This window comes from Euprymna scolopes, chromosome 1, assembly GCF_053919585.1.
Source record: "Euprymna scolopes isolate OS-2025 chromosome 1, ASM5391958v1, whole genome shotgun sequence".
In the NCBI taxonomy this organism is placed as follows: domain Eukaryota; kingdom Metazoa; phylum Mollusca; class Cephalopoda; order Sepiida; family Sepiolidae; genus Euprymna; species Euprymna scolopes.
This window is the reverse complement of record NC_136482.1, coordinates 160,933,935-160,952,602: the sequence shown is the minus strand read 5'-3', so window position 1 is coordinate 160,952,602 and position 18,668 is coordinate 160,933,935. Positions and strand designations below refer to the sequence as shown.

General features: G+C 33.2%; 1 protein-coding gene across 6 annotated transcripts in view; it reads left to right on the top strand.

Annotated features, from left to right (window-relative positions):
- The window catches only part of LOC145276981 (uncharacterized), a 109,852-nt gene that overhangs the window by 86,733 nt on the left and 4,451 nt on the right, over window positions 1–18,668 (top strand). For 3 of the 6 annotated variants that reach the window (XM_080128585.1, XM_080128550.1, XM_080128558.1), the window contains 2 exons: window positions 8,973–9,008; window positions 17,983–18,033. In XM_080128585.1, coding sequence (XP_079984711.1) covers window positions 8,973–9,008; window positions 17,983–18,033 — 87 coding nt within the window. The remainder of the gene's footprint in view (window positions 1–8,972; window positions 9,009–17,982; window positions 18,034–18,668) is intronic. The other 3 variants (XM_080128568.1, XM_080128594.1, XM_080128576.1) reach the window with 1 other exon arrangement.

Genomic DNA, 18,668 nt, shown 5'->3' with positions numbered 1-18,668 from the left:
TTTCCCGATTCCAATATTCTCGCATATTCCAAATTTTCTGATTTCCGATTCCGATTAATCGCCCCCAACACTAATATATACAGCATAATCATGTTGACACAACGGTTCTCATTAGATCATCAAAGTTAAGCAATGTTGAACCTAGTCAGTACCAGATGGGTAATCATTTGGGAATACCAGGCGCTGTATGTAGGAGGATGTTGATAGCCCCTTGCAAGAATGTCATCTCTTCTAACAGGGATATATATGTGACTGGGAATTGCTTGTGAATTTAATATTCCCTTAAAACTTCCTGCCTAGGAGGAAGCCGGTTCAACCCACTTAGGATGAATGCTGCTGTCTAAGTAACTTTGATTAATATAACTTGATCTTCATTAGGTGCATCTTTTCACACTGGGGAAACCATTAGTCGGACTAGGGTATCTTTGTCGAACTGACATAATAAAGACTCCAAAGTTCAACTGGAAGGTCCTCAAGTTCCAAAAGATTTGCCTAAAGATAGGTGGAAGTTACATCAACTGAAATGTTGTGCCGATAACAACCAAGATGCCAACAATAATCCAAACAATACAAACTACCAAAATTAAAATGTAAAAAAGATTCCGAAACCAAATTTCAAAATATAGAAAGAGGGGTTATAAATGCTCTTTATACCTAGGCATTTCAAAGCGTAAGCTTTTCATCAGAAAAGGAGAAGGAAACTAGATTACAGATATAGAGAAATGCGGCATCTAGCTTAGGCTACATATGGATGGAAATGTAAAATAAAAATAAAACATAGAAGGAAGATAGATGAATTATGGAACATAAGGATGAAGAAAAAAGCAAAATAAAAAGTAGGGAGAGGGAATGGTCATTATATAACTAGTCTTTTTTGTTTTAGGCTAGAGGAGTACGATCGGGGCAACTAAACTGGAGTAAGTTCTAATGGAGAAAGTGTCAAAGTAGAAAAATGATAACAAGAAAAAATATAATCTCCATGTATAATATTTTTGATTGCAGAAATTCCCCTCTGGACCAAAGTACTGTAGGCTTGCAACAACAGATGCCACATACAAATTTATTATGTGTAGACTATTAGCCACTATATTATGTAACTTTAGAACAACATTTTAGACACATTTAGTCGTTATAATAAAATCCTGCATTTCATCCTAGGAGCAACACCATCACAATCACAGCATCTTAAGAGGAAGTAGTTCCTATTTTTCCCCCTTAATCTAAAGTACTCCTGCTGCCCCCTGTCAAGATTGGGAGGAAATATACACATTCTACAGATATTGTGCTGGCACTTTTCATAACTGGATCATAAACACATACTCTTTTCATTTCCTGATTCAAAAATAATAAATTCTCCCGTCTCAAATTCTGCCTATTCTCACTGGCTAAGAGCTGATAATTTGATTATTCCAGAATCTATCTCTTAATACATAAATGAACGCCCCAGAACTTTTCAAATATGGCGGCACTCTACAAGAGGCAATCGTTTTACAAAAAATAAACCAAACATAAACATAATAACCACTCATAAACCAAAAATTAAATACTGATAACATTACACTTACCTATGCGCACATTAACACCCCCCCTCCCCCAAACACAAACAAACCCTGAAAAAAATATGTACAGGTACCATTGTTTATTTTTCGCTTTCGGAGTAGCTTAGATGCTTTTTTTTTTTTTTTTTTTTTTTTTTTTTTCCTTTTACCTCGTTTTATAATGGAGCATTTTTTTTTTTAAATCTTTTTTATACTTTTTTTTTTTTACATTTCGTTTTAATGTGGCCGATTTAAATTACTTAAATATTTTCCTATGATTATCTACATTTCAATCATGTTACTTGTCTGCATAGGTTTACGACTATGCTGATATGCTGATTTAGAAAATCTCATTTATATTTGGCATATACAAGTAGTTTTCGAGACGACACTGCATATACATTACCTTTGTTTACATTTTTTTAGAGGTAAATTTTTACCTTACCGCCACCTCCACGCTTTTTTTTTAAAATGACAACTTTTCTAGGTTATAGTTAAAAGACCAATTTATACGATTTTTGGAATGTAACATTTTTCATTCAGTTACAGGTACGTACATTACACAGAGTATTTTTTTATTTTTGTTTTTTAATTTAGGGGACACTTCGCAGAATGCATGTTTTGTCTCATTTGATTCTCATCTGCATGTACACAAGTTGAGCAAGTGGATGCCGTTTCGATTTAAATCAAATTAACGGTACTCTTGCAGAATTTGACCCGGATGCTCGGGATTTTCCGTCAATTATGGTTCGGGCTTGACTGGCAATCACCAAATTAAGCTGAGCCTTGTTCAAATGTTGTAATGTTAAATCGGCATTTTTTTTGGTTGGTTGGTTGGTTGGTTGGTTGGTTGGTTGGTTGGTTGTTTTACGGCATATCAACCCTTTTCAGGTTATTTAATGCCGAATCCAAAGATTTTGAAGAAAAATTTTTAATAGAATATTTTTTGTTTTCAAGTCAGTTTCTATTTAACCCATAGTTGGGACCCTAACAGGTACTACCACTTCGGGTCAGAGTAGACCTGGGAGTAATGGCAATTAAAGGGTGGCTCCACACTCCCCAAAACCCGCAAGCTTGGGCCTCACCACTGGATATAGTTGAAGGTCATATCCAGGACCAGCATTTTTTTGTTTTTTTATATAAAAAACGTAATTTTTTTATTGTTTTCTGTTTACTTTTTTAACATTTGTTGACAAAAATAATTTGTGAATTTCCTTGAAAAAAAAATGTTCGATACTTTCATCTAACAATTTAGGGTTTTCATATAAAGAAAACAACTTCTCTTTACAAAAAAAAACTTTTATTGCAAATTTTCTGTTAAAACAAAAATGTAAGTTTTCTTGAAAAGAAACAGTACTTTCACCTAATAATTTATGGTAAAAAAAATTCATCTTTTTTATTTGAAAAAAAAAAAAACCCAACTTTTGTTGATAAAAAAAGTTGCAAAACAAAATAATAAAAGTAAATAAACAATACAAAATGCAGCTTTTCTTGAAAAAAAAAAAATATATATATATATATATATATATATATATATACACACATATATATATATATATATATTCAGTAAATTTACAGTAGGTTTTTTTTTTTTAATTATTGTCTTTCTATTTTTTTTCCGGTTTGTTTATTTGTTTTGAAATTTGTCTGTGTCTGTTACTTTGCTCGGCTTAATCCGGTGACTGCCGGTAGAGCCCGCACCATAATTGATGGAAAATCCTGAGGATCCTGGCCAAATTCTGCAAGAGTACCAAATGAATTTTTGAAACGCAAAATCAAGCATTTTTAATGGCTGCATGGGGGACTTTGTGTGACTTATAGTTGTATGAGCATACATGTGATATAGCGCTTGATAGATTTAGTTTTGTAAATATTTTAATATTTCTTTTTAGCCCACATTTATATTTATTTTCTAGCAGTACTCAAGTGACCTAATGGATACTGATTCTGACTATGCAGTTGGCAGGTTGAGTTCAAATCCCATCAGATATATTTTATTCAATTACACATTGCAATAAAAATATGGAAGGCTGTTAACTTAAGAAGTTTTTTTTTTATTCAATCAATAATCAGTGCTACCAAATCAGGCTGTCTGAAGATACTGGTTTCCTGACCTAAAATGCACCAAACATTCATGTTATTGTTTTTTTGTTTTTCCTTTCTCTTTGCAAAACTCTATCATATCCTCCAAAGTAAAAAACAAAAACATCAACTTTTCTCTACAAAAAAATAAACAAACCAAACACTATATTTGAAGATATAAAAAAAAAACTTTACATATAAAAACTTTGACCAAAATGTCCGAATTCAGCATTAAATTACATCAAAAGGGTTGATATGTCATAAAAAAAAACAACCAAACCAAACAACATTAATAAATATTTTAAGATATAAAGAAATTGAAACAAAAACTTTTACTAAAATGACCAGATTCTGCATTAAATAACCTAATAAAAAGGGTTTATATGCTGTAAAACGAAACAACCAAACCATTATTCAATTAATAAGATATCATTAAAAGATTACGCGTGATATTCCATTGAGGTTAGTTCTGCTGACCTGCTTTCCAGCTGACTACACTATAGTCGTCTTCAAGTCCAATATAAACAAGTTTCTTCTAAATAATCCATTTCTACAACTAACTATCAATATGCTGTTATCCTAATGACTATCATACACTCATTAACCCTTATCCTCGAGTGGCCTTCAGGCCTTGATGAGTGGTGCCTCCCATGTAAAAAAAAAAAAAAAAGTTTACTCTAGTAAATTTGTCTGAATCTGCACAGTACAATTTTTTTTTTTTTTTTTTTTTACTGGTTTGATCACCTCAGAATTACTTACAAAAGGGGCCACATGAAGTTCACCAACATCAATAAGTAAAAATATTACTCTGCAACCAACTAAATTTGACATTTCTACACACAGGTCTTTGATCCATGTTGTTATCCATTTCACCAGAATCACCCCATAGTAAAATGGGCTAAGAAGGGGAGCACAAAGATGAATCAACAATGTTTCCATGACACGTACTAATACTATCGGATAAAACTTGATGAACACTACCACCATTATGCGGATTAAATAGCAGTTTTTATCTCGAGAAACGTTTTCAATGGGTATTGTTTCAAGATGACACTATTTTTTTTTTGTCCGATAACCAAAGTTAAGCAATGTTGAGCCTGGCCATTACTTAGCTGGGTGACTGCATACGAATAAAAAAAATTGTTGAAGTACTCAACCAACATGAACAGCATAGAAGCCGTACTCGCCATGACACAACTGCGATGGACTGGACATGTGGTCAGAATGGAAAAAATTGCATTGCAAAAATCCTATTGTATGGACAATTGGAAATGGGTACAGAAAGATTATGGGCAGAAACTCTGCTACAAGGATGTGATAAAGCGCTACCTAAAGGCAATGAATGCAAACATGAAAAATTGGGAAGAACTCGCAGCAGACCGAAGTTGCTGCTGCAGTAGCCTTCACAAAGGAAAGGCAGAAATAGAGGACAAAAATATAAAGGCCAAGTCTGAACAAAAACATTACCAAAAGAACAATCCTGGTAATTTCCCATGCATTATTTTTGGGGAAACTTTCCATACTGAGCATGGAATGCTACAACAGCGTAGGATAAAGTACCGAGACCCTGACTAGTTATCTTCAGCTATGAAGAACTTCTTCTTCATCTTCAATTCAGATTGTTGGGGGTTTTTTTTTTGTTGTTTTGTATAAGAAAGGCCGCTAGGGTAGCTTGGAATTTTAATTTGATACTGGTTGGTGGAATTCTGGATGATCTATAAACAATCTCTGCTAATAGTGAGAATTACAGCACCCTTACATCCACCTAAGATGAATATCCATACAATGGGGGACAAAACAACGATCCCTCCCATACTTTGTAAGAGTGGGGAGCAATGTCATTCCGTATGAAATAATACTAAAATGGTTGATATGCCATAATGTATACAAAGCTATCATTTTAGCTTTAGCAGCATCTTAGCTTATTCTTTATTGATTATTCATTGTTATCATATTGGGAAGAAATATCTATCTATACCTGAGCAGAAAAAATTGGCCCGCAAAAAAAAAAAAATTTACATTCAAATTTATTCCAGTTTCTTTCAAGTTTTCTTTTTTCTTTTTAGTGTAATTTGTCCCAACGGACATTCAAATTTTTCCATAGCCTTATTCTAGGATCGAATTTCTAAAACCTCATATGCAGAACTGCAGACTGACTCTTCCCCTCGCCCTCTAACCACCCTAGAAACATAAAAATATATAAATAAATAAATAAACATGTTAAACTGCTCCCAAGCCAAACAATTTCTTTGTTTTATCTTCTGATGTTGAAATCTGCATCAACGTGTTATGGTTAAGCTCTCGGAATAATTATAATATATTCAAATGATTTAATACAGTCTAATGTCCAATCACGTATATGCTCCCCTCATAAGGTTCTAGCATATATTGGTTTCGAATTGCAGAAATTTCCATCATTGTAATTTTAGAACTTTATACAAATTACAAAAATTCCACCATTCGTTTTTTTATCTTTTTAGATCAGATGCTGAGAAAACTTTGATTTGTTTTTTTAACTTTGTATAAGCGACAGAGGTTCACAGTTGGTATAATGGATAACATTTTAGATTATGGAATTGTCTGTGGTAATTTCAAATCCAATTAGATTCATTATAATCAAAATATGTACCAATAATAAAGGGGGAAAATATGAACATTCTTTCATCGAGGGAAGGCCGAGAATAGTTAACAGAGCCCTCCTCATGTTAAGAATGGTATTCTAAATAGTAACATTATTGTGGAAACCTATTCTTTACATGTGGATGGACTTCTTTTTTTTTAACTATTTTGTTTCTACATTGTTTTATTATTTTGCATACGAATGATTGACTCTTTTGTGTATGAAAATTTCAAACAGTATTAACGATGAATAGATGCAGATGATGAGCTTTATTTTAAAAAGAAAAACAACTCTTACAATTTTTAATCAGTTACAAGGAAAACGTTTGAGAAAATATTTAGAAAAATCTACACTTTATATGTGCCCCCTCGCAAGTTTATTTTTTTCGTTTTGCAAAATATATGTGGACATTATGGGGGGGGGGGAATAGTCATTAAACATTTTAAAAAGTATTTTTTTTTTTAAATAAAGTCCTAACGTTTTGCCTGTTTCAATTGTAGTCGCGAAGGGGGGGGGGACGAATAAAACAGGAAAAGTACAGACAAGTAAATACATATACATAAATAAAACAATTAGATATTTAGAAATTTTAAAAGAATCAGAATCGGTACTTGTATTGGAATTGGGAATTTAGACCAGAATAGGTAATTGTATCAGAATCGGGGGGGGGGATCGTCCCATGATTAGTGTAAACTCAAGATCTTCCCACTCTCCCCTTTAACTATGTGTGCAATAGCAGCTTGTGTTCAGTTAACTATACCCAATGAATCATTTGCAAAGTGCATTATGGTGATAACCTTAAAATGATGTTTATTAACAGATAAGTGACAAAAAGAATTAAAAAATTGCTAAGATCTTGATTTTTGTTAAGCTGAGATTTCAGTGAAATAGATTACATGTGTCCTTATTCATTTAAAACATTAAATAGTGCAAGTCAAGAACTCAATCTAATTAAAAAAAAAAATCAAAAATACCAAAAACGTTTTAGTAATTCAAATAATATGGCTTATAAATCCTCATCTCCAAAATTCAGAAGCATAATACCAACTTGCAAGTTTTTTTGTTTTGTTTTTTTATACATGAAGGTCACCACTTATTAAGGCCCGGAAGCCACTCGGGGATAAGGGTTATTGCATGTACAGTAATCAATGGGATAGTATCATAGTAATCATTAGTATTGGAGATTTGATAAAGTGTCTTACTTAATCAGGAATTTGTTTATGTTGAACTTGAAGTCATCCAAGTTGTAGTCAGGTGGGAAACAGGCAAACAGAAGAGAGTTCCACAGTCGTGCACTTCTAAGAAAGAAGCTTTGCTCATGGAATCTACGCTTTGATTTAGGCACAGATAAAGAGTGGGGAGAATTAATGACAGTGGTTTCAGCTAGACGGGTGTTTATCGTGCAAGATTGGCGAGGGGGGGGGACCAGTGATTTGAGCTCAGACGAGCACTTGCCATGGAAATATCGATAAAACAAAGACAGGCTCACAACATGTCATCTGTTGGAGAGAGGTTGCAGGGAAGAGAAAAGGGCATCCCTGCAAGTTTGAGTGGGGGGCGGGGGTTTACTTGCTGACTCCCACATCACAAGGTATGAAGGTGATGCTCCGGTTTTTTCCTAATGCGTAGAATTCAAGATTACTTGATGATATGACAGTTAACCATGGGTTAATTTAACTATGTAGTCACCCATATAAAAGGTGTGACTCAGAAGTCCTCTTCCTCTTTTTGATCTGACCGTAGGTGCGAATGTTTGCCAAACTCCTCTTTCTTTTCCACTATTTGGTTTAATCCCAGAAACAGTAACATTCATTTGTTAACTGTTTCTATTTTGTCCAAGACAGTTCTGCAGCCTTTAAACCAATATATGGTCAGTCATTTCTATGTCTATAGCAATTATTGTCAGTATGTTTCTCTGCATATTGCTAAGTCTGCCTTTCATATCTTCACATACTAGGAAGCTTTGGCATATGTGTATATTTTTGGTATATTAGTTATAAGAGCGAATAACCCCGTTATATATTTATACTAGCATGGATACCCGTGTTGCCCAGGTGGAGAGAGGTGGTAAACTAAGGATATTGAGTAACCCCCAGCCCTAAAAAAAAAAAATTTTTTTAATGTTTCAATCGAAATAGCAGCGAGTACCCACGCAAAAAAAAAAAAAAAAATAGCCACAGTAAAACCTGTAATGCGAAAAAGGAAAAGGTGAAAAAAGTTAACACGCTAGCTCTCACGGCCATGACAACTTATGATGTCACGACAGGTCGGAATAACGTTTTTTAAACATTGAGATTGCTAGGTGGATAAATTGCAAAACTCTCAATGAAAAAAAGTGACCCCTCTTTGCAAGAAACGGCCCAGTTCACCCAGACAGAATTAATTTTTGGGGCCAATTTTTACATATTTTTCGATTTTTCATCTGAAAGATTGATCTTTCTGACAATACCAATTTTGTCACGGTCCGATGTATCTGTCAGAAGATTTTGGCGGACATACAAACATACACTGACGCACACATATACACGCACATACAAACTAACACACATTTTTCCTTTTCTATAATAGAAGTAAAGTTTTTAGTTCTTTTTTGTTTTTATCGCTTTTATTTATAAGTAATGACAATTAAGAAACTGATAAGTCTTAAAACTTTTACTTAAGAGAGCCGTCTTTTCACATATGAAATGTGCAGAAGTAAATTACAGAATTAGTATTCCGTTTCCTCTTTCCAGAAGGGCATAAAACCCTCAACCGGTTCTGGTTCTGAAGTGAGTGATATATATATATATATATTTTTTTTTTTTTTTTTTTTTTTAAGTTTAACAAACTTAGTGCAATGGCAATAATTCCATAGATGCCACCTCCCACAATCCATAATAAACTACCCGTTCTACCAGTCAATAACCTTAATCGCTACAACCCAGAAATGCTTATGCTATTTAATGAATTTCTTAAAAAGTTGTCTATCAGCCATCTTGCTGAAATATTTCAGTTAAGCTATTTTTAGTACATTCTTTATCTTATTGATTTTTCTATTTACTGAATTTTGATCAATGGTGAACCTTCCTGCCTTCTTCAGATACATTAATGAGGTGTACTCCTGCTTTTGATGATGTCTGCTCATGCTTTCCTCATATTTAAATCCATTGTTGTTGATTATTTATATATAATCTATATAGATGTTCATCATATGCTTAAATGCAATGAATTGATGATTTCTTTTTTTCTTTTCTTTTTTCTTATTGCCACTCAAGCATAAACAACTACTTTCATAGAGGCCAGATTAGGGGTATGCAGGGTCAACCAAGATGTTTGTTCACATTATATTTAAATTTCTCTATGCTGGTACTGTTCAGTAAAAAAGAAAGGAATTCCAAAGAAAAGCAGTAATAAGCTATCAGAGTAGATCATGAACCATCTGAAGACTTTGTGTTATAAACCGGATACCCAGTAACAATAATTCCTAATGTCCTAATTTGATTCGATAAGATTTACCTGAAAAAAATATCATTGGAAAATTTGACTTAACATCTGAATATTTGAAAATATTCATTGATGACGCTTTCCTCTCTCTCTCTCTCTCTATATATATCTATATATATATATATATATATCTATATATATATATATATATATATATATATATATATATATATATATATATATAGGAAAGCCTATTATGCATCCTATCTTAGGTTGAGCATTTGGGAAGTGATATACAAATTACCATTAGCTTATGAAGCGATGTAAACAAATTGAGCTTAGGTACTTTGGACAATGTCAAAACATTGTTAATTTACTGCCTGCATAGCAGCAGCCGTATAACACAATGGTTAGAAGCTCCGACTGTCGTTTGGGCGATTGGGTTTCGATCCTGGTTTGAGGTAGTTGCTTGTCTAGCCGCACTGATAAGCTGTGAAACAACTAAACAGTACTGTATATGATGACTATTATGCTCCCTATCTAAGGTTGAGCATTTGAGAAGTGATATATATTTTCTTATCATAGAGCACTTTTAGATGAATTAATAGTCGGTTAATTTAGCTCATATGTGCAGATTATCATATAATGATTAGATCACTCTGACAGACATTAAAAAGCATTTGAAAAATAAATGTTTAAAATTCAATAGCATTTCTCGCAGTTAACAGCCGAATGGATTAGATCCTTGCTAATAAAGCCAGGGATGGCTTCTGTCACCAGGTTCGAATCTATCGACTGGTGTTAATCGTGACACCTTGTACTGATGATTCCTGAAAGGATGAAACACTAGTGTCTGTAGGTATCAACTCATCAGCGCCGTTGGAAAGAGCAAAACAAACAGAGAAAAACACCGGTTAATAGGCAGTGTCTTTACTCCTTGTTGTAAAGATAGTCCTTAGTAAACGATGCTAAGAGATTCTGTTTACGGAATATGTATAAATTCCAGGTTAATATTTTCCATAGGTAAAATAACCAGTGAAGTTTTAATGAGATTCATACAAGAGTGCTCAATACTGAAGTAAATTACAGACTAAACTTTTGTATGAGTAACATCGCCTGAAGAGGTCTCTAGTTACTAGTAACTGGCTGACCGAAACATGCTCATGAATGTGTAGCGACATATTAATGCTTATGTAAAACAAGTAAAAAGTATATATGTTGTGATATACTGTTATCTTGGTTATTGCGAAATTATAATATATATGCTCGATTATTGATAATCGTTGAGCTTAATTAACCGGGTTAATTAATGTTGAGTCTAGTTTAATTCGTATATGAACATTCCCGGAATTTAATAAGTAAATTTTGGTTAAAAATTATATACATATATGTATTTATATTTATTTGTCACTATTGTTTAGAGCATCACTGAAAGAATTGACCACATCCTGTCTACTCATCCTTCTGTCTGTGGAGATTTCAGTGCGCACAACGTTGAATGGCTGGTCCACTCAAACAAGGCAAATGATGAAGAGCGGTTTTGTCATGATTTCTCCCTAACTTATGATCTAATCCAGACTGTTAACAAACCCACTCGTGTTCCTGGTGCTGATAGACAATTTGCAAGTCTTCTAGATCTTTACAATCTGCCGTGAACTGTGCTCATCCTCTATTTTGTCTCTGATGAGATCTTCTGATTGTTCAGTTGTCTGAATTAAGATTAAAACAAAATACAAGATCACGGATGTCCCTCTCCATCGTACAGTGTATCGCTATTTGATGGCTAAGTAGGACATCTTTTTTCATTTTCATTTCATTGATAGGTTTATTAAAGTAGTCATTGATGGGCAGAAGTCTGAAGCTCACAATTTTAATGCTGACCTGTCTCAATGATTAATCCTGGGCTCAACTCTATTTAACTATTTAACATTTATTCATATGATACTACCATATATTGCAACGCTTCAATGACCAGCAAAGGTCAAGATCTTTCTGATTTTCTCTCCTCTGACCTGAAGCATGTGGTACATTGGGGTAAAGATAGCTAGTTATTTTTAATACTTCCAAGACTAAACCTCTATCTTTTCACTACCTGCGCTCTGATCATACTTAGCCCCAGTTGTAATGAATGGTCTCGTCTTGAGGATGCACCCTGCTTTGACAAACTTCTGGGTGGGACTGGCTTTCACTTCTGACCTGAAATAAAAAATCTACATGAGATCTGTTTCTAAAGCAGTTGGAAAATGGTTGGATCATTCTACTGCTCCAGATACTATCTCATTCCCAATGCAATTCTTTACTATGCAAGAGCTAAATACATCCTAAGATGGAGTACCGTTGCACATGAGAAGGAGTCACTCAGAGTACCCTTTCCTGCCTTGATACGGTACAAAACAATCTTTGAAATTTAGTGGGTAAGGGTCTTTTCGCCTCCCTACTTCACACTCCAGATTAGAACAGTAATCCGATGAATCCAGACGATACAAATAACCAATCCTCATCTCAAAAATTCAGAAACAACATGGTCCTTATATTGCATAAGTACCACAGCATCGAAACTGATCACTATAAATGGGTGGCCATTTTGGAAGACTGTACTGTATGTAATAAAAGTCTTAAAAAAACAAATGAATCTGCAAATCAATTTTGTACAAAAACACATGGTTGCGCTATAAAACGTTTGCATAATGGTTCACATCTTGTACAATCCAATAATAATAATTCTTATTCCTTTTAATTCTAATTCATTTTATCTGATTCTAATTCGCAAATTTTTTTTTCTCAATCTCGTAATTCCACACTTTTCCGTCCCTCCGTCTCTCTCTCTTTCTCTTTAATGTTATTGTTTGTTTTTTGTATTATTTGGATTCTTCAAACTACTTTTGAGTGTCATTTTCACAATGTTTTGGCCAATATAACCTCAGACCTTCTTCAGGTGTATCTTGTCAAACTTGAGAATCTTTCTGTTGAATTCAAAAATCTGCACTGAATTTTGAACGGAATACTTCATTTGATCTGTAGGGGTAGTATGCCCTTGTTCTGTCGGCCATGATTGAGTAAAAAAAACCTAAATAATTTGCAGTTGTATTTTGATTATTACCCACACTGAGGATCGAACCTTTACCCTCCAGGAATGTAACTTTTGAAACTGAATTTTTTTCCAAGTATTTGATCTACTGTGCTACAGGTCCATGTGAAAATGAACACTTGAGATGAGAACAGTAGTCAGAAGAATCCTCATCTCAGAAATTCAAAAACGTTTTTATTTTTTGTTTTGTTTTTTGTATCAACGAAAATGTGATTTTATAATGTTATTTTTTGTTTTGTTTTTTGTATCAACGAAAATGTGATTTTATAATGTTATTTTTTGTTTTGTTTTTTGTATCAACGAAAATGTGATTTTATAATGTTATTTTTTGTTTTTGCATTTGTTTCTAAATTCATAGTTGTTTAAAATGTATTTGTTGTTTCGTACATTGAAAAAAAAATGTTTAATTGTTGTCTTTGTTGCTGCTTAATTGTTGTTGCCTTTGTTGTTGTTGCGTAATCATTGTCTTTGTTGTTGTTTACTTGGCCATGTCTTACAACACCAACACTCAGCATGATTGATTTTGTTGTTGTTTTTTTCAATCTTCTCTTCTTTGCCTTTGAGCTGCTCATATTTCTTTGCAATCTTATTCATTTCTTGTTGTAATCTATTCTTTCTTAAATTATTTTTGTTATCTTTCATCAAAAAAAAAAATCTTTATCTGTTTACCCTCAATTTTACACATTTTTCCCCATTCTCTCTTGACATTTCATATTACTCCATTTTCTTTTGAAAATTTGATTTAAATTTAATTACAGAATCATTACCAACTAACAACATCTGCTTTCATCAAATTAACATTTTTTTTCTCTGGCTTCTTTAACTTTGTTTCTATTATATTAATTTGTGACATTTTCTTACAGTCCTAATTCATTTCTTCTTTCCCCCATATCACTTTGTTCTCAGAGCAGGTGATATGACTCTTATGGTACTTCCCCTCCTGCTCTTCCATAACGACTTTTGTTGAATTTAAACTTTTCATAATTTAGACTACCACCCAATTTTTTAACCATAAAAGTTGGGTTCATTTATGAGGGTCATTCCAAAAGTAAGGCTTCCTATTTTTTTACAGGATTTGTACGGATTTGATAGGTTTTGAATTTTTACTTTTGCTCTGAAAAGGCCTTATTTCTATTATTACCTTGCAAAAATCCTTGAAAATATGGAAAATGTTTTGAAAATGCCTTGAAAATTTTATCCTTTATAATCCAGTAAAAATTTGTGTCAAAATATTAAAAATAAAATCGAAATAAATACTATTAAATTATTTTTAAGTATTAATAAAAATATCATTAAAATGATTTTTTTAAATATTGAAAATAAAATTGAAATACATTGTTTGGAAATTGCATAGTAGTATTATGGATACAAGAGTTGCATCCCATTATCATTAAATTACCTCAGGTAGTTTTGTTTTGTGAGGGTAGCCGCCATAAATAAAAATGACCCCCCCCCCCAAAAAAAAACTTTTCTTCTGTAGACTGAACTCTCCGATGCCAAATTCCTATTATCAGTTTTTTGAATCGCTGTGGATTGTAAAACAAACCCCAAATTTTGTTTTGAAAACTTGAATTTTGTCTGGAGAAGGCCTTGAAAAGCTTTGAAAGGGGACATTGAAAATCTGTATGAACCTAGTTTTAACTAAAAAAACTAAAATGTTGAAGAGCTACAAAGAGGGCAGTGGTACCATTAAAATGAGGGACCGTTTGTGCATCATCTGTGAAACATGTTACTATGGGACTGCTTCTCAGCAGGCTACAACAGGGTAATTTTCAATTCCACTGCCAACAACAAATACTTGTCATGAATCATTGAGATTTTATTCATTTCATTCATTATTTTTAATCCTCTTTTAATGTTCATCTCCCTCTGTTAGCCTCTCTCTGATATTCTGAAACATTACTATAGAGAGGGCAAATGGAGTTCCTTGGCCATGGTAAAAGTAATTCATCGAGCAGAGGGGAATAAAATGCATAAAATAGAACTATTAGACAGTAAGATATAGACAATTAGACATTTAAATAAATCTATGCTTCCTAGATTATAATATCTACGATTCAAAAACAGACGTCGCCTCTACATTTATTTTGATCAACTTTTAAAAAATTCCCTCTATTCCATTCTTTTGTGTGTTTGTTTGTCTTTTTCGTATAAATAAAGCAAACTAATCAAAGCGAAAAACACACCACCTGGCCTTCTCGGCTGGGACGTCCAGAAAGGCAATTAGCGTTGATCAATATGGAGGAAACTCTTCATATCAGACAATTGCTATTCATTTGGACACTGCCAGAGCTCCCCCTTTTAATGGGGAGCTGGTTTTGGGGAAACAGATACGGCAGAAACTGGCTTATAGCCAGAGTTAAGTGTGTGATTCTTAACTTAAGCTAGACGTTCATTTCTGCGCCTGCGTGAACTCATTCACTTAACAATCCATTTCTGCAAGTCAACTTTTTGATTGTCATCGCTAAATGTGAACGCTTTGCACTTCCTGTGACGTCGTAACGTAGCGGTCTTTCGCGTCACGGGTTCAAGCCTGCCTACTAACACTTTTTTATTTTTCTAAACACCCGGGCAACGCCGGGCAGCCCCACTAGTAGAATATAAATATAGATTTAAATAAGTTACACTTAGACAAAACTTGGGAAAGTTAGCTTCCCTCTGGTATTCTAAAGAGTTGCCTTCCAGATATAAATGGAGTTCCTTAATCATGGTGAAAACAATACATCTAGGAAAGGAGGCTTCGATTGAAAAAGAAAGCTGGATAGATGGAGCCTGTTGGCCTTGTATGAGATTTTTTTTAGTAATGGTGCCACAAACAAAACACCTGTTTTCACTTCATCGTGTGCCAGCATAAAAGTAAAATAGCTTAGAAAACTGCCATGAGGATGTTATGTCAGTGACATATCTGGTCTAATCAGAGATAATGAAATATAAGTGGGGATTCATTAGTTTAAAAAAAAAAAAATGAAGGTCTTTGATATGTTAAAAATAAAACCATTTTTTTATTCTTGCAACTAAACCTAAATCAACTGAGACAACACTTTTGCCTATCATAAAAAAAAACACTTTTTTTTCTTCATTCACCTTATTCCCTCTAATTACACAATTTCTTCATAATTTAGGTATTTTTGAACAACATTCTTTTGTAGTGTGTGCTATTTAAATGTATGTATTTATGCAGGTAAATGAATTATACATTTTCAGATGCAGGTAGAGTATAATTTTTTTTTTTTTTTCTTGAGAAAAGTTTTATTTTCTTAACAGAATCTTATTTAAATAATTTTCAATTTCAAAAAAGCAAGATTTAATTTGCACAACTGTTTGACTTCAAACAAAAAAATGTATTATCATATACGAGCCGTATCTATCTGGCATTATTCGGGAGTCATTTTACTTACATTTGGTTTCGCTTCCTTTCGTAACCGATTTTGTGTTATATTTATTCATCAAATTATTTTTTTATCACGTATTAAACTTAATTATTTTTCTATCATATTAATTGAACCAGATTGTTATATAAACCATCAGTTTTGATACTTTAATCTTTGTTTATAAAATTATTAGATGTAAATAGCTTCCAAAAAACATTCAATCACCATTCTGAAATCGACGAACCCATCTCCTTAATTTTTACTGCATGGAGGAATTCAATGATGCATCCCTGCTTCTGATGAACATCCATGACAGAAGTCCCACACTGTGAATATCTGCAACAGGGGGATAAAACTTTTAGGTCATGAATGCATAAGTTCAGTCATTATAACAACAATTCGCAATCCCCTCTAATCCAGTCAGGCAGAAAAAAAATAGGAAACGTTACTTTTGGAGCATCGCTAATACATCTTTAAAATAGAACAGAGTGCAAAATAGACTTTGTGGCCTAATGGAGGATGCCCTTTTCTCTTCCTACAACCTCTCTCCCACAAAACAGACGTTGCAAGCCTGTCTTTGTTTTATCGTTATTTCCATGGCAAGTGTTCGTCTAAGCTCCAATCTCTGGTCCCCCTCACCAATCTTTCACAAAAAACACTCGTCTAGCTGAAACCACTGTTAATAAATTTCCCCATTCTTTATCTGTGCCTAAATACAAAATGTAGATTCCATGAACAAAGCTTCTTTCTTAGAAGTGCACGCCTGTGGAACTCTCTTCCGTTGGCCTGTTTCGACTACGACTTGGATGTCTTCAAGTCCAACATAAACAAATTCCTGATAAACTGCCCCCTTAAGTAAGACACTTTATCAGATCTCCATTACTAACGATTACTACGATATTGTCCCATTGATTACTGTATACGCAATAACCCTTATCCGTGAGTGGCTTCCAGGCCTTGATAAGTGGTGACTATCATGTAAAAAAAAAAAAAAAAAATACCTTTGCCTATCCATTTACGATTTACTGGATTTCATATTTATTGTTAGAAGTTATTCCTTAAATGGCATTACTGTACCATTGAACTTGCAAACGACTTTCTCAGGCGTGGTGCCTCTCACTTTGCAGTGCTCTAAATTGAACTTAGATAAAATACGTCTGTTAAAATTACTTATGTTAAAGCAATTTAGTTTAATTCTATTGGTCCATTTTCATTTCTCCTTTTAAAATCAAATCTTTGCAGCTTTGCTTTATTAATTATAATTTATTATTGTTTCCATGATTGAAAATGAACTGATTGATACCAGAGAAAAAAAAATTAGATGTACTTGATGACAGTGCCTCTATTTAATTAGTTAAACATTCTTCACGCAAATTAAGATAATTGTCTGTAATTAGTTTTTGGAGACATTCATTTTAAACTCGCAACTTTACGGGTGTTTTTGTTCCCCCCCCCCTTTTTTTTAGGGCAGTTGAGAGCAAAAGTTTAGAAAATTAATATTTCACTTTAGATTTATTATCTTAATTTTTTTTTTAAGTAAATATAATTTTTACTTTATTGTTTATTATCTTAATTTTTTTAAAACAAATATAATTTTTACTTTGTTTATTATCTTAATATTTTTTAAACAAATATAATTTTTATTTTGTTGCTTATTATATTCATTTTTTTTTAAACAAATATAATTTTTATTTTTTTGTTTGTTATCTTTTTTCTTTTTAAAAAACAAATATAATTTTTACTTTGTTGTCAGATTCAGTTTTTCCTCAACCCTTCTTATTTATCCTCTAATATTCCCTGTTCATCCATTCTTATTGTTTTATAATGATACCATGAAGAATATTCACTTTCTATCTTCAGGGCAAAGACGGCAGTGAACAAGATGATGATTCTACACCAGCTTTCGTATCCGTAAGTATTTGGAATTACTTCTCTTTCATATTGGATATACTTATATTATTGTTCTTGAATTGTAAGCCATGTTTAATTTCAGAAGAGTTTTCGATCAGTAGCTATTCTGTACAAGTTGTGCAGATAAAGAATTTTCAGCGGGTAACTGTTCTGTACAGGTCCTGGACTTTATAATTTTGCAGGCAAAGAACAAAAGATCCTTATTGAGATTGTCAGACTGACTTCCTCATCTTGGTTGTTATTGTCACAACGTTTCGTCCGTTTTGCCCTCCAGCCTTCCTCCAGCCTTCGTCAGGTGTTTTGTATCAAACTGGCCGAAACGTTGTGACAATAACAACCAAGATGAGGAAGTCAGTCCAACAATCTCAATCAATGAAAACACCTCATCTCAAAAATACAGACAATTACTAAAAGATCCTTATATTGACACGAAAAAATTATGTGCTGGAATGTTCAAAGATTCAATATTTTTATGGAGCAATTCTGAGTTCTGATTGGTTGCTAGCAGAACGTGGCCTTATTTGATTTGTCAGTTCCTATCAGCAGCATTTATGAGTGTGAGCGCCTAACTTTCAGTAGTCATACACCTATAATATATCAAAAATATTGCAACAGTTGTCAAGGATTGAAACCTC